This window comes from Histomonas meleagridis, assembly GCF_020186115.1.
Source record: "Histomonas meleagridis strain 2922-C6/04-10x chromosome Unknown contig_54, whole genome shotgun sequence".
Lineage (NCBI taxonomy): Eukaryota > Parabasalia > Tritrichomonadida > Dientamoebidae > Histomonas > Histomonas meleagridis.
The window spans coordinates 22,274-38,194 of NW_027150897.1; the positions used below are offsets into that span (position 1 = coordinate 22,274).

Consider the following 15,921-nt stretch of genomic DNA (forward strand, 5'->3'; position numbering starts at 1 on the left):
CATATAGCGTTCATCCTACGATCTTGATATTATGAATATATAATATATATACAATGTTGCATCTATGATTAATGAATAACTAAGGATAATGTCATGATTAGCACAAAATAAATTTATTCTTTCACTCAAAAAAGTGCCAAATTCGACTTTTGCATAGTTTACAGGTTATGAACCCATCCAACTATTCTTGATCGAAATGGGTTTAACCGTTTTTAAGAAAAAGTGATGCTTTTGTAAATATGTTTATTATGAAAATAGCTCGATAATTTTATATTGAAATATTATATTTAGAATTTAAAGAGAGAATCAAAAAATTAGAAAAATTTAGTATTTATAATTTCGGGCTTTTCCTTCTTGCTTAAAAAATGTTGATCAAAATTATTTTTCAGATTTCCTTCAATAATTTCTATTATTTTGTTTTCATTATTTTTGATTTTGTGCGGAAATATTTTTGTTTCAAAAATAAAACCTGTATTCCATTCCATTGCAGAATATATGATAAATTTTTTTTATAAATATGTTTCAAATATTTCAATATTTTTTGAAGAAATTTTATATTTAACTTATTGTTATCATAAGATTTATGTTTTAGCAAAAATCTCAATATGTTTTTGCAAGGTCAAAAAGTTTCGCAAAAATGTAATTCACCAAAATGGTAAAAAAGTTTTTTTAATAATTCCTTGTAACTAAAGTTGATAATGTAAGGACCAAAAGAAAACAACGTAAAGGTCAATGCTTTTGTAATCTTTATTTGCTAAAGATTTAGAAATATGTTATTAAAATAGACTCTTTCAACAGGGGGGAATCGTGACATTTTGCGATATGGCAACGATCATTTTTCATATTACAATTCTCTATAGACGCCAAGAAATGAGCTGCTGAACACAATCATCAAGTAATCATTGAAGAGGAAGATGATGATGGTGAATTTGATGATTCTCAATGTCATGATATTTTGGTTACTAAATATTTCGTTGTGGCTAAAACATTTGAAAACAAATATATTGCTCTTGAATATTTGAGTTTGCATGGATTTAGGTTTTCATATCTAGAAAAACTTAAAGATAGAAAAAGGTTTATTGAACACCTTGTCGAGAAAGTTATTGTTGATAATTGTTGTGTATGTTGTTCTTGTCAATTCAAGAAACTTTCTTCCATTGCGTGATCACGCAATTTCTTTTAAGGAAGAATTACCAGATTATTACTCACTGGGAGCTTGTGTTTGTGAGTACAACCAATGCATTGATGAAAATGATGAAATGCGCTTATGTCCGATGAATGAAATAAAATCGCTGTCTTTATCATCATAACCGTCAATTTTCAAAACGAATTTTATTCAAACGGTTGGTAGTAAATTTTTATTCATTTTAATGATCTGAATAAATTAAAAAGCTTAATTAATATGTATAGCTCAAATGAGAAAAAAATAACCAAAGAAATATAATTAAAACAATAACAGGTACCTAAAGCTGTGATATGTTCATATTATGATAATATTTTCTTTTAAATTTCGGATTATATATTTCTTCAAATTCTAATAGGCAATTCGAATAACAAAAATAGCTCACTAATGAGATTTACTTTTAAAAGTATGGATGGATCCATCGTTTGTGAAAGAGATTTCATTCATATTTTTGAATATCTTCATTATAAAATGCATCTTCATAAAAATAAAGTGGTTCATATGTATTTAAGTTCGATCTTCTAGTATTTTCTTTTTTTGAACCTTTCTTTTCTTTTTTCATTTGGTTTATTCCTTTCTTTTGCTCATATTGTTCACTATCACATGATTCTTCGTTCTCAATACATTCCTTCTGACTTTTAGAAGTTTTTTTTGGATTCTTTCTTTTTTCAATGGGTGAAATTGGTTTTGATATTTTTTTTGTTTTAACTTTTGTTATCTTTTTTGTTCTTGTTTTGATAGATCTGTTAAATGTTTTAAATTCAAGTGTTAACAATCCTACCACGTTCTTGCTTTTATTTATTGTTGATTGCTTCAAATAAAAGTTTTTAATAATTTTTTTGTTTATTTTGTTTAATTTTGATATTGAAAATATTATTGTGTCTACAATCTTAATCTTATGATATTCATCAATGAATTGATATATATCAATAAATAATGAATCTAATTTAGGCTCTTTACATTTAAAAAAGAATTCATCATTCCATATAGGATTTTGCGTTTTTTCTTGAATAGAAGAAACAAAACAATTGGTTGGGAATTGACTTCTTAGACATAAAGCAACAAATGTATTAGGTAGTGTCTCATTTTCTCCATCATAATTTAAATATTGTGCTTTGGATACTTTCACATGAATTAATGCTGCCATGGACAACAATAAAATAATAAAAAATTTTATGTTAACTTATTTATAAAAAGTAAAATTATACATAATAATGATAAAATAGTTTTTTGTTTTTGTCTTCTAAATTTTTTACAATAATGAAATAAAATACGTCTTCTTGTTGTATTCATAACTATCGTAAAAAAGTACATATGTACAGCCAGACATATTACAACAAAATTACAAAATTGACTCTTGCAAGAAGAAGTTACAATCCGAAGATAGTGCCGCCCTATAACTCCTCCTTTTAGATCATATTACATATAAATTTCTTCTTTCCAAAATGAACCAAAGATGGAAAGAATCTGTAAATAAAAAAAAAAAAAATAGGGAGACACCCTATTTTTCCTTAGCACAACCAAATTTTTGACATTGATATACGAACAGAATCAATCATTTCAAAAAAAAAGAAAAAATTAATCAAATATTTCAATTTCCAGACAAGACAAAACAGTTAATTTTATTCTCCAAGGACAAAAAATCAGTAATTATTTTTGTTTATGAAAATCAAGATTAATTACCAAAATTCAAAAATAAACGAAACAAAAATCATAAAAACTTCAATCACTTCACTCTGTTCTTCCATATTTAATCAAAAAACTTCATAATTTAGTTTCGAAACAAGCTTCAGTTGAAACAATTTTAGAAGCCAAAGGAGCATAAGAACGAATTTAATAAAAATATACAAAACACAAAAACGAGAAAATCAGCAACTTCGCAAACTAGTTAAAAAAACAGAAAACAAAAGAATCTCAACTCTCAATGAAGAACAAAACGAATTAATTCAAAATATTTTGGAATTAGAAATTGAATAATTATTTCAAATTAATTACAAAAAAATAAAAAGTTAAATGATGAAATATCAGAAAAAAAATTAAAAAAATGTATATGTGGAACTAAATAAACAGTTAAAAAACGATTTCCTCTTCCTTCAACTTTCCATTTTCTTGTGCACAAAATTTTTGAATAATTTTACTTAATCTAACAGAAATAAAGCATAATGCAACATTTATAAAGACGGAATTGAAACATCCTAAAGGGATTCACCAGAAATTAACCAATTTTTCTAACCCACCACTTTTTTTTAATTATGTTTTGTTTTATGTATCAATTTTTTTCAACCGATTTTAGCAGGGATAATATTTTATCATTTCTGTGCACCAATAAAAACAGCTTTTTTTAATATAAGCAAAATTGGAGAGAATAAAGGAAAAAAGAAAAACATTGCTTATGTTTCATCTTTTTATTATTTTCTTGAATCAAAACTTCAAAGACATCCAACAAACAAAAAGCAATATGTTGAAATTGCACAAAAAAATTATTATAAGTGAAAACCTTGACTCCATATGGAATTCCAAAATATGTTTACTTGAAGATGTAAGTAATTTTCCGTATGATTATAAATACATATTTTGGATTGATGTCGGGATAAATAAAAAGACGAATTTCACAGGACTTCAAATACCATCTCAAAAACGCGTTGAGAAAATATTTGAAACACATCCACAATTTTTAATCGAACTTAATGAGATACAATATCTTTCTGGCAAAGAATATGAACCACTAAAAGAACTTGATCCGAATTTTGCTAATTTTGTAATTGGGGGATTTTTTGGTGGTCGAAGAGAATCCATTAAAAAAACAAAAGAATTGTTCTTTAAAGTTCACGACTTATACCTTTCACAATGTAAAAATGTTGTCAGAGAAGAAAATGTTTTTAATGCATTGTTTATGTATTATCCAGATTACTTTATGGGATTGTACATAAAGTCTAAATGCTATAAGTGTGACGGCGGAATTTCATTCGTTTCGAATATAAATAGATGCGAATTATATAATCAAATAATTTTCTCCAGAGTTGAAAACAATAAATTTGTATTAAAGAAAGAGAATTTGGGAAGATGGTTATAAATAAAGAGAGAGGTAGTCAACTTGGTGTTACTTTTTGATGCTTTTTTTATGTGTGTTTTTTAATGTATAGCTATAGATTAGATTAATGCTATTGGAATTTTAAAATAAGAATATTTTTATTGATCATCTTATCTAAATTAATAATAATATTATATTAAGCTTCTTTATTTATAAATTGATTCACGCCCTGATTTATTAATCTCTACTCAATTCTTCATATTTGAAGGAATTTTGTTTTTATTTTTATATTATAACAATTTGATTACATTAAATTCTTTCTCTTTAACTCGACATAGTTTAGAAAATCTTAAATCAGGGAAATAATAATGAACTGTATTATCATTAACGGCAAAAGTCTTTTGGACCTTTCTATTAATTTATCTACATCCATACCATACATAGTGTTGAAAGAAATAAACTCTATCAAGTGGACCACGAAAAGATCCACAAAGCTCTATATCTTGTGGATACTTTTCTTCAGGACATAAAGTCAAATTAGTAAAATCACTATTATATATTTTCTGCAAATCTTCATTGTCAAATGAATATTCCAAAAAGTTAAATGATGTTGCATCAACAATACTAATGTTTAATCTATGTAAGAATTCATTATGACAAACATCTTCGGCTAATTTACAATGAAATATAACATTTTTATAAATCGGAAGCATTAATTCGACCGCTTTCCTAGAATAAAGATATCCAGAACCACCTTGAAGAAACTCTTTGGTTGAAGGAGTCTTAACACAAGAGCCTAAAATCACTGGTTCTGTATGTGGATCATATTTCATCTCTAGTGATTTAAAGTATGATTCTTTATGTTTTACATTAATAACATTATCATCAGCACCTCTATGAAGCCATTTATAATCTGTTTCGTATAAAAAATATGAAAGACCAAAATACGTCTTAGGAAAAATATCAATGCTTTTAAAATCATATTCTCCAAAATTTTTAATTTTAGATGTTATGTCACCATAATATTGGGGAACTTTAAGATTTATTATATCTTGTTGGTTTTCTTGTGTTGTTTTATAGATATTTTTCCAATCGATATATATATATATATATATACATAGCTTTATAACCAGACAATTGATTTAGATCATTAACAAAGAATTTTGACATAGCTAAATGTCTATTACTCTTTGCTATTGATACATTATAAACAACACGTCAAATTAATGTTTTCGAAAATTGCAATACACATTGAAATACATCTGATCTAGGGTTGGAATCAGCACCCTTAAAACATATTAAACAAGATTGCCCAAGATCTTCAAGGTTAACATTTTGTGCAAATTTGTTAAAGATAATTATACATTCAATAGCATCAATTGTATCCCTTCCAAATTTACATGGATTTGGTGTTATACTAACAGATATGTGTAACAACAATAGTGTTAATGATTTTCCTTATTTTATGAAATCACTTACAATAGTATTAAAACACATTCACGAACTGGTTCATGCGCTTTATATTGTAAACGTGATAAATAACATCGCATCGAGTGGAAGTTGATGAGTTTCCCTGGCGAGGTACAACACATTGTGCGTATAAATATCAGTAAAAACTCTTAAAATTTTGTGTTTGGATTTGTTTATTAAATCCAAAGGTAATGAATTACCTTATTCTTCATCTTCTTTAGAAGCGAAACAGTGACGTCAACATTGAATTGTAGCGATAACGGCACTGTGCGTCCGAAGTATCGCCTATTTCCCGAGCAATTTGCGCCCATTTGTTACCATAGGTACTATGCAACTTGGCAAGCTTTATGTAATCGTTCAGTGTCCATTGCTTGTTTCGTATGCCTGGGTAAAGAACCCTTTGCCATCTTTGTTGGCATTGCGAATTATCTCTTCCGTTCCCGACAAATGTGGCGATCAGGCTCCATTCTGTACCGTACAAGTAAATGCCGCATAGCAAGCGATTGTCTTCGGCATACTTCCAGTGACGTGTAACTTGTCGACCCCCAGAGTTACACTTGAAGATGTCGCCTTCAACTGGAAGTGGTGGCTGGTTTCTGCAACTTAAGATCTCGTTGAGGCGAATGAGAGCTAAGTTGCCCATTGGAAACAAATTGATGTAGTTTATTGCTGCTTCTGTGTTTTCCTGTTGCTGTATGATAGTTGTCAAGCAGCTGCTTATGTAATTTATGATTTGATCCGGATATTCGTTGCCATCAAGAATGATCCCAAGACAGAAGTTGACGAGGGGCTGGTAATTCGCAGCAGTCATGCTTATTAGATAATGAGGTGATGATGGCCATGCAGATGATTTTAATACAATTTTCTTAAAAAGCAAAAAAGTCTCCGATAACTTTTTGATAATGTAAAAATAATACCTGTGAAAATTCCAACTTTTGTTTGAAATTTGCGGTTGACGTATTTCGTTACAATTTTTTTGTGACCATAAATTCCAGAACATTCATTTAAAAATTATGTGCTTTTTTCTGGAAAGTGGTCGGTGCAACATAGCTTCCATAAATGTTCACATGACAAAACTATGATCATCACTTGGTGTTAGGAAACAAAGGGTGCAGTGTTGATACAATTGATAAAGGAAGACGGACATCGTGTTGATTACAAAATATTTGGATATCAATAAATATGATCAAAAGAAAATTTGAATGGTCTTTTGGGTTCGATAACTGGATACAGTTTGATGGGTAGCCAACATCACAACAAAAAATTTGAATTTTGAAATATTTCAACCAAGATAAAAATGGATAAAGAATGTTGAAAGACAAAACACCACAAAACCCACAACAATGAAGGAAATATGGAGATTGGAGGGATCCAAGATAATACTTGATATATTGGATCAATTGATATTGTCATAATATTGAAAAATGGATTTGTAACATGTAACAACTTGGTTACTTGGTGTAATTGTTGGATATTATTATCAGTTAGAATATCTCTAATAACAGTTAAAATTTTGATTGTTATTACAAAATCTGGTTGGTTACACAAGTGAAAAAGAGATGATTAATAGCATCATAAAATAGGATATGATGGTTTACTTCCAGTCATATCATATCATGGATTCCTCTAAAACACCTCGGATGGCATTGGCGGGCTTATGATTTTACTTATGTTCTGAAAATTTTCTAGATTTTTAATTGCTCAACGATAGTTTTTTTCTGTGAAGAACGTGATCGACTTATGATTAAAAAGTGTCAAATTAACGTTTTACTATCGTTAAATTCCACTTTTTGAGAAGATCGGCGTGTGATTTTAAAAAATAAAAATATCTTTTACAGATGAAAAGTTTTTGATTTCTTAACCTATGAAATATAAAGCCCGTGCGATAGCTATTTTATTTGAAATATTAAATCTATTAGATCAATATTTTTTTTGTGACAGATGGTTGACCAACTAATGAATAACATTATATTTTTTATATGACATAGAATCCATATAAGGAAATGGACCAAATATTTTATATTTTTTATATAAAAATGTCTTCAAATTTAAAATCAATATAACTTTAAATCTTCATTATATTTTAAAAAACCCGTATATAAAAAGTTTCAAATATTTATCTATGGTAAGATTATCAGATCAAAATTAAACAAATTTATTATGTTGTTGTGATTTTTTTCATTTGCTGAAAAAAATATATTCTGAGATTTATTTAATTTTCAGAACACTCTGTATCTATCTATTCATATCTATAGTATAGATTATATACATATAATAACTTCTCAAATCAATCATTCTCTGTTCATACTAATGTATATCAATATTTAAAGGAAATAAAAATTTTTATATTCAATTTTGAAATATTTTACATATATCAATGGCTAGAGCGTAATTATTATATTATTGTAATCAATGATCACAAGATTAATACAATTCTCTGTTATACAAATTTAATTAAACACAAAATCTAATTTCAAACAATATGAAGATAACGGTAAATCGATTTACTGAGATATCACGTACCACAATATCACATAAAATTGACAGGAGTTTTCTATTTATTTTGACCTTACACTTGATTATTTTCGCTTTTTTCTTCTCCTCTATCCTCTTTAGCATCTATTTCTTTTTCATTCGATTCTTCCTCCGAATAATCCGACTTTTCTTTTTGGTCCTCTTCGCCAGATAAAAGCGTTTCAAGTTCTTCTTTTGTGCTTTCTTCTTTGTCCTTTAAGTTGAAGTATGTGTACAATATTACGCCTGTCATTGAAATTATCAGCCCGCTAACTTTCTTTATGAACATTGCTCTTGTTTCATTTTCGTCAGGTGGGAACATTAAGAGTCCGAAAATGAAAATTAAAATTGTTTTAACATGACCAACAACTTGATATGTAATTGGAGATGTCTTACCAATCAGACCAAACGAACAAACATTTACACCACATGAAATGATGCCGGTCAAAATAATTAAAATTATTTCCGATTTTTGAAATTGATGAGAAATAATGTTGTGCTTTCCACTGGTCTCGATTAAACAAGCAACAAAAAGACAAATAACAAATTGCTCAAATGCGGTGGCATGTTGAACTGATGGCCCATTACATTGATATTCTTTTTGCATTGTGCCCATCTTTGTTTGCTGAATAGATACAGAAATAACTGCAAGAACTGCAATTATTGAGCCAGGGATATTGACTTGGACATCATTGACTGTGAATAAAGAAATTCCAACAAGTAATATAAATAAGGAAAATAAGATTTTTGGAGGTGTGGTCTTGCCTAAGAAGAAAAAGTTATATACAACTAGAAATGGAATGCAGCATAATTTGGAAAGTTGGTAAAAACCAACAGAATTCATATTAAGATTAAAATTCATAAATACAACACCTGCGACTGAAATACAAGCCATACCCCATCTAGCAGATGAAGGAATATTTGTTGCTCGAGGGAAAAGCTTCATACGACACATAATTTCTAATAAACAGAATGTCATTATAAAATGATAAGCTGTAAGAAATGTTGGAGAGGCAAACTTATATGTACTGAATACATACTTGTTTACAATAATGATTGATGTTGATGAGCAAATGCTCCCAAGAATCCAAAGGATGGTGGTAAAGTCCATTGGTATTTTAAAAACTTTACATCACTGAATTTCGTGGCGGTTTTTCTGCCCGACCAGTTCCTTCAAAAGCGATTTTTCTGACAGGGAACGTTATTGCTTTTTTTTAGATTTGCCAACAAAAATTAAATGAAGATTTAAAAAACAAAGCACTGCTATAACAAATATTAATAATGTTTTGTGTTTTTTTGGAATAATTTATCATTTGAAGGATAATATGAAACAGCATTTGAAATTTTGAGCAAATTTATGAAAATAAAAAATATAAGTATTTTTATTATAAATTGATTCCATTAAGCCAATGTTCAACTTCTGATCTTTGGAATTGTCTCACCCAGCGCTTATCTCCAAATGCTGCCCCACCTAAAACTTTTGCGCCTGGAGCATATTTCTTTATATCATTAACTGTAAATGCAATACCACTTCCGCCATGAGTGACAAAAGGAATAATAATTTTTCCACTGAAATTTGATGATTTCAAAAATGTTGCAACAGGGCATGAAAGCCTGCTCCACCAACATGGGGAGCCAACAAATATTACACCATAGTTTGCTATATCACCTTTTGAAACAATTTCTGGAAAATTTTCATTTTTGAGTTCTTTTTTCACTTGGCCAATTAACATATCATGATCATCTGGATATGGGGTTAAAGTTTGAATTTGAAATATGTCACCATCAATGTTTTCTTTGATGATATCTGCAACTTGTTTTGTTGTTCCTGTTTTTGTATAAAAAGCAACAAGCACTTTCTTTCCTTCAAGAGAAGAGATTCTCATAAGTGAGGTAATTAAAAAAATCATAATTTATGAAATGAAGATCATTCATCCAGAATCTTTGAAAATTTATCGGAATTTTATCGGTTTTTTCACGAAAATTTTGAATTTAAAATCAAATGTAAACTTCCCAATTATTTTATGGCTTTAATAAACCGTTTTTTGCACAATCAATTAACTCATTTCATATGAGGGCAAAAAATAGCAAAAGCAACAGTTACTCAGTTCTATAAAGATTTAACTCTATTTTTCCTACCTTTCATCACCCTCATCATAGTAAATCTCACCATTTTCGGCAATGATATTCATCACGGTGTCGAAATCCATCATTTCCATTGAAGGTGATTCCTCGATTTCTATAGACTTGAGGCTACTGTCTGACTCGTCTCTGTCGAAAAACAGATCGACTTGTTGCAGAGAAATCATATTGTTAACATACGTCGGCATCAGAAGCGGTACCTGACATCCTCGTATCCATGGGTGCGCAAGAGCAAGGTCAACCGTGAGGCGGCGTGTGCAATCGACCGTCATTAATCCTTGGATAAAATTTCTGCATTGTTCACTAAGGTAGTTAGGAATGATGTACTCCCCACGGCGTATTTGCTCAAAGAGCTGTTGTTGATTGCGTTTTGTCCATGGAAGTTGGCCAGTAAGCATAGCATATGATATGACACCAATACTCCATATATCACTCTTGCGACCGTCGTATGGCTTCCCTGAGACACACTCAGGAGAGGCATAGCATGGAGAGCCACAGGGGGTGTCAACAAGGCCATTTTTATCAACAAATCGAGAGAGACCAAAGTCACTGATTTTGACTCGGCCATACTCGTCAATCAGAAGGTTCTCGGGCTTAAGGTCTCTGTGACATATTCCAAGGGAATGTACATATTTGATTCCTTCCAAAATTTGAGTAAGAAAAATCTTAGCTTCGTACTCCTTGAGACGCGTTTGAGAGATTACGTATCGGAAAAGTTCTCCATTCGGACAAAATTCCATAATAATGTAGTAATACTTTTCATCTTTTTGTAAATCAATTAGCTGAACAATGTTTGGATGGTGAAGTTGTTGGTTAATACGGATTTCGTTTTCAAACCTTATGTCCAGGTTGTTAATCATCAGCCTGGATCTTGGGATAATTTTACAAGCACAAAACTTCTGAGTGGTTTGATTCAAAGCAAGCCTCACGATTGAAAAGGCCCCTTCTCCAATGGCGCCTCGTAATTCATAATTCCCAATAAAATCAAGCGCCATGAATGATGCCATTCCAACTGAAACCGTTAACTTAAAATTATAATAAAAACTTAAGCAAAAAATGGTGTGGCCCAAAAATTGAATGAATTACACTCACAAACAAATCAATCAATTTTATATCCATAAAGTATTGAAATTTAAGAGACTGTACGCAGAGCAGATGATTTCAGAAGGATTTTTTTGTCTTTCAATACATAAAAAATAAATGTCTTTTTATTATTTTCATGTATTTTTTGATGTTAAGCTAAAAAAACATTAATTACCTACGTTGTTATTTTCATTTCTTAAAAAAAATGAAGATTTTACATTTCAATTATAAAGATGACGCTGAAACTATTGTTTAAAAATATAGAAAAATTTTTGGCAAGAAAAATCTTCATTCAATCTCCAAGACTTTCGCTATCAGAAAATTCGCTTTCATCGGTGATTTCAGTCATAGTTTCTTCACTGTTTTCACTTTCTGTTTCTTCGGTATTTACGTTTTCATTAACGTTTTCGGTACTTTTGACTTCCTTTTCATTTTGTTCAATGTCTTCATCTTCTTCAATTTCTTTGTTATTTATGTTTTCACTTTCTGTTTCTTCGGTATTAACGTTTTCAGTACTTTTGACTTCTTTGTCATCTTCTTCAATTTCTTTGTTATTTATGTTTTCACTTTCTGTTTCTTCAGTGTTTGCATTTTCACTAATTTCTTTATCATTTGTGTTTTCACTATTTTCATTTTCTGCTTCTTCATTTTCATTACTTTTGATTTCTTCGTCACTTTGTTCGATGTTTTCTGTTATTTGTTCTTCTTCTGCATTTTCATTTTCAGATGTTTTGTTCTCTTTAGTTTGTACAACTTCATTTTCTTCATCGCCTTCCTTTGCGATCTCTTTGTTGTTTTCGTTATCACTGTTATCAATGTTATCGTTTTCACTTTCTTCATCACTTTCATTGTTAATGATTTCGTTTTCCTTTATTTCTTCGTTTTCGTTGCTTTTGATATCTTCATCATTCGCAAATTCATTTTCTTTTGTTTTTGGCTCTTCATAATTTTCATCATTAATTATTGTAATTTCATTTTCATTTGTTTCATTGTTTTCGTTTTCTTTATTATTATTAATCTCAATTAATTTTTCGTTATTTTCATCATTGATTGTTGTGATTTCATTTTCTTCTTTCTCATTAAATGTATTTTCACTTTCGCTGGTTTGAATGTTTTTATCAGATTTATTTTGCATTTCATTTGTTTCATCATTTTCACTACTTTTATCATTTTTTTCTTTTCCATTCGTTTTTTCATCATTTTCATCATTAATCGAATCAATTTCTTTTTCATTATCATTTGTGCTACTCGAAATGTCTTTAGTTTTATCATTTTCTTCTTTTTCATCATTAATTGTTTCAATTTCATTTTTTTCGCTATCATTTTTGCTACTCTTAATGTCATTAGTGTTATCATTTTCATTTTCTTCTTTTTCATCATTTTCATCATTAATTATTTCAATTTCATTTTCTTTCATTTGTTCATTATCGAATATACTTTTTGTTTCTTCACTGATACTTACTGTATCATTTTGCAATATATTCATCGCCACTTGATCATATTTATCTGCTTCACTCTTTGCGCTATCATTATCATTAAACACCAAAAGTTTCTTATCACTTTCATTTAGATCTTCGCTTTTTGAAGTTTCATAACCTTCCACCGCGTCACTAAACCTTACATGTTTTCTTGTTTTGCCTTCGTTTCCTCTATGTCTTCTTTCTTTACTTCTATGTGATTTTTCTAAATTAACATTTTGATCAAAACCAATTTCATTAGCAACGAAATGTGAACGAAAATGTTTCGGGTTCATACTTTGTCTATTTCTCATTTTATCTCCGTGAATTCTTTTCTTCCTAAGTCTATCTGCATTTAATTGTACATCATTAGATGCATCTGATTTTCTTCTTGTATATAAATTAATTCGTTTTCCAATGTCTTTAAACTCGGAGAATAAATTTGATAAGTTTTGTATTTTCTTATTAAATGTATCAAATTCATCTAAGATATCAACTGTTTCGATATTATCATAATCTTCTTTATCACAATATTTGTCTAATAGTTCCGAAAGTTGTGAATTCATTTTTAATTCTTCCGTTTCTTCAAATGTTATATTTTCGGGTCCATATATTGAATATATTTTATATTCTTTTTCTGTCTTCTCTGCTAAATATATTGTGTCATCTTTGATCCTTATGATGTTATTAGCTTTAGGTGGAACACAAAATACTATGGAATAAAACATTAACAAATATGAAACAAATTTCATTTCTGACATTTGATTAATTGATTTTGGAAAAAGTAAATCTGTAAGAATACATATAACTTCTCGCCTCGTTCTCTCATTACTTAAAATACCACCATATATTTGTGATAATTCAAGTAATATAAAATAGGTGCAGATTGGCATATATGAGGTGATGACCGTTATGAATTCAATGCGCTCTATGTCGGTTTCCCTCTCAATTGCTTCAATTGAAAGTTTGTGAAGACGATCACCCATTAACGGTTTCTCTGATGATGAAAGTAACATAAATGCAAATGAATTAAGATCGTCAGGCGATATGCGTGACATGTCCTTCTCTCCCATATATAAAGAAAATATTTCTTTAGTCTTTTTCTTGGTAAGTTTTGATATGTGAAATGGAGTATTAGAACGTGAGTTAAGAAGATCAAGAATGTTGCGGAATGACTTAGAAAAAAAGACGCTTGAAAGGCACTGGAAAACTAAAAACGTATTCTCTTTTTGACTTGGAAATGTATTAGGTGTAAATAAAATTCCTGGTAAAAAAACAAAAAATGGCATTAAAATAATGGAGTCTGTATCTTTGATTGGCTGGTCATATGGCAAAATATTACTTGTTTTGGCATCGATAGCTAGAAAATAATCTACGCCAATATCAATTGACAAGCAATTGACTGCAATGGAAATTAACTCTGAAAGTTGCGCTATTGGATTATACTCAATTTTTGCAACCTTATTTTCAAAGTATATCTTAACAATTGTAAAATCAATGTTTTGAAGAAGAAATGAATCATATGGTGATGCAAATAATGTGTAACAAAGGCTGTCGTTTGGTATGGCTTGTAAATTTATTTTTTTTCCAAAGAGTTGAAAATTTGAAAATTCTTTGATTCCTAATTCAAGAAGTACTCGACTAATTAAATCAGAAACTTTTTCGCTGAATGAAATATCTGTCATGATGGTTTTGCTCAAGCATGGGATTGTAATAAAAATGTGTGACGAACAATTTTCCATCAGTGATAGCGTTTTTCGCCCAGCTGTCTTTTTTCCACTTTTTCATTTAAGAAACCACAATTTCTTTTATGGATATTTCAATAGACTTTTCTATGAAAAAACAGAAAAAGTCATGAAGACACCGTTTATTTCTATGAAACCCTGCTAAAAAACCGAAATAACGCCAACAATATAAAATTAGAATTATAATTCTATTGAAGCCGATTAAAATTACCATAAATTTTTTTCTTCCAAGTTACTGTTAAACTTTAAGTTTCAATGTGTCTTAATTTATGCCAATGTTGCTAAAGAAATTTCTTCTCTGAATTAATTTTTTAACATGACGTCTGGAGACCAATTTCTTAACATAAAATTTTATGCTTCCTTTCTAATTTTGGAGAAAATGGGTTTCATTAAGTGACCAATTGATCAAAATCTTTTATTGTAAAGTATTCAAATATTGAGAGATGCAGACGTTAATACGATAAAGGATGTAATTTATCCATAACAAAAAAATATGGCTATCATATCATACTACAGTAAAAGAAATTTGGTATCTAATCTTAATGTTCCCATAAAAGTTCATATTCTATTTTTGGGAAAATTTAATACATTTTTAATACGTTTTAATTTTATGTATATTTTGATTTATCATTTGTAATAATAATGTTAATATATTACATATATACACAAAGGAAAATTATAAGGTGTTTCAAGAATATTGAGAAAAAGATAATAATTATTACTTATGACATGACATTCTCACTTATAATTAAATATATCAAAACAAAAAGTATCACACTCTTCATTAAAAAATTAACTCGTTTTAGATTGTTTTGTCTATGAATTTTGCACTGTTATCCTTCACGATTGAGCTTTTTTAAACTTATCACATTATTTAGATATCAGGTATAAGCTTCCTTTGAGATTTAAATACAGTTTGATAATTCATTACTTGCGATTTCTTGATCTGTTTTCTGTATTGTTAATTCCATAAAGCATTGACAGAATTCCTATATCTCTAGAGTACAGAAAGATCTATTGCTTGTTGGATTATTTTGGTCATTCTTGTAAAAGAAACACTGTCTGATTCATTGGTAACCCAATGTGTTACATTCGGAGCTCAAGAAGAATTACACCATAGGTAAAAACGGACGATTAATTTAATATTGTATTACGAATATTTGAAATAGAGAGTTTAGAAACATATCGTTCTTTCATACTAAGCTCTTTTATTACAATTACAATTTAAATTTGTTTTTTCTGTGAAAAGTAAACGATCTACTATTAAAAAATCGTTGTCAATTTTTTTCAAAAGTT

At 29.1% G+C, this 15,921-nt stretch overlaps 5 protein-coding genes across 5 annotated transcripts; all 5 read right to left on the minus strand.

Moving 5' to 3' along the window:
• Positions 1 to 5,901: 5,901 nt before the first annotated feature.
• GO595_007535 (Myb-like DNA-binding domain containing protein) lies at positions 5,902 to 6,495 on the minus strand (the record flags this gene model as incomplete). The annotated part of the gene is made up of 1 exon (XM_067921010.1): positions 5,902 to 6,495. The coding sequence occupies one exon, from the start codon at positions 6,493 to 6,495 to the stop codon at positions 5,902 to 5,904; it is 594 nt and encodes a 197-aa protein (XP_067772252.1).
• Positions 6,496 to 8,253: 1,758 nt separating this feature from the next.
• Positions 8,254 to 9,153, minus strand: GO595_007536 (phosphate translocator protein; the record flags this gene model as incomplete). Its single annotated transcript, XM_067921011.1, has 1 exon — positions 8,254 to 9,153. One exon carries the CDS (start codon positions 9,151 to 9,153, stop codon positions 8,254 to 8,256), a length of 900 nt encoding a protein of 299 aa, XP_067772253.1.
• A 430-nt stretch (positions 9,154 to 9,583) lies between these two features.
• On the minus strand, positions 9,584 to 10,108 carry GO595_007537 (flavodoxin; the record flags this gene model as incomplete). Its single annotated transcript, XM_067921012.1, has 1 exon — positions 9,584 to 10,108. The coding sequence occupies one exon, from the start codon at positions 10,106 to 10,108 to the stop codon at positions 9,584 to 9,586; it is 525 nt and encodes a 174-aa protein (XP_067772254.1).
• A 225-nt stretch (positions 10,109 to 10,333) lies between these two features.
• GO595_007538 (CAMK family protein kinase) lies at positions 10,334 to 11,335 on the minus strand (the record flags this gene model as incomplete). Its single annotated transcript, XM_067921013.1, has 1 exon — positions 10,334 to 11,335. One exon carries the CDS (start codon positions 11,333 to 11,335, stop codon positions 10,334 to 10,336), a length of 1,002 nt encoding a protein of 333 aa, XP_067772255.1.
• A 380-nt stretch (positions 11,336 to 11,715) lies between these two features.
• Positions 11,716 to 14,622, minus strand: GO595_007539 (uncharacterized protein; the record flags this gene model as incomplete). Its single annotated transcript, XM_067921014.1, has 1 exon — positions 11,716 to 14,622. One exon carries the CDS (start codon positions 14,620 to 14,622, stop codon positions 11,716 to 11,718), a length of 2,907 nt encoding a protein of 968 aa, XP_067772256.1.
• Between the last annotated feature and the right edge of the window lie 1,299 nt (positions 14,623 to 15,921).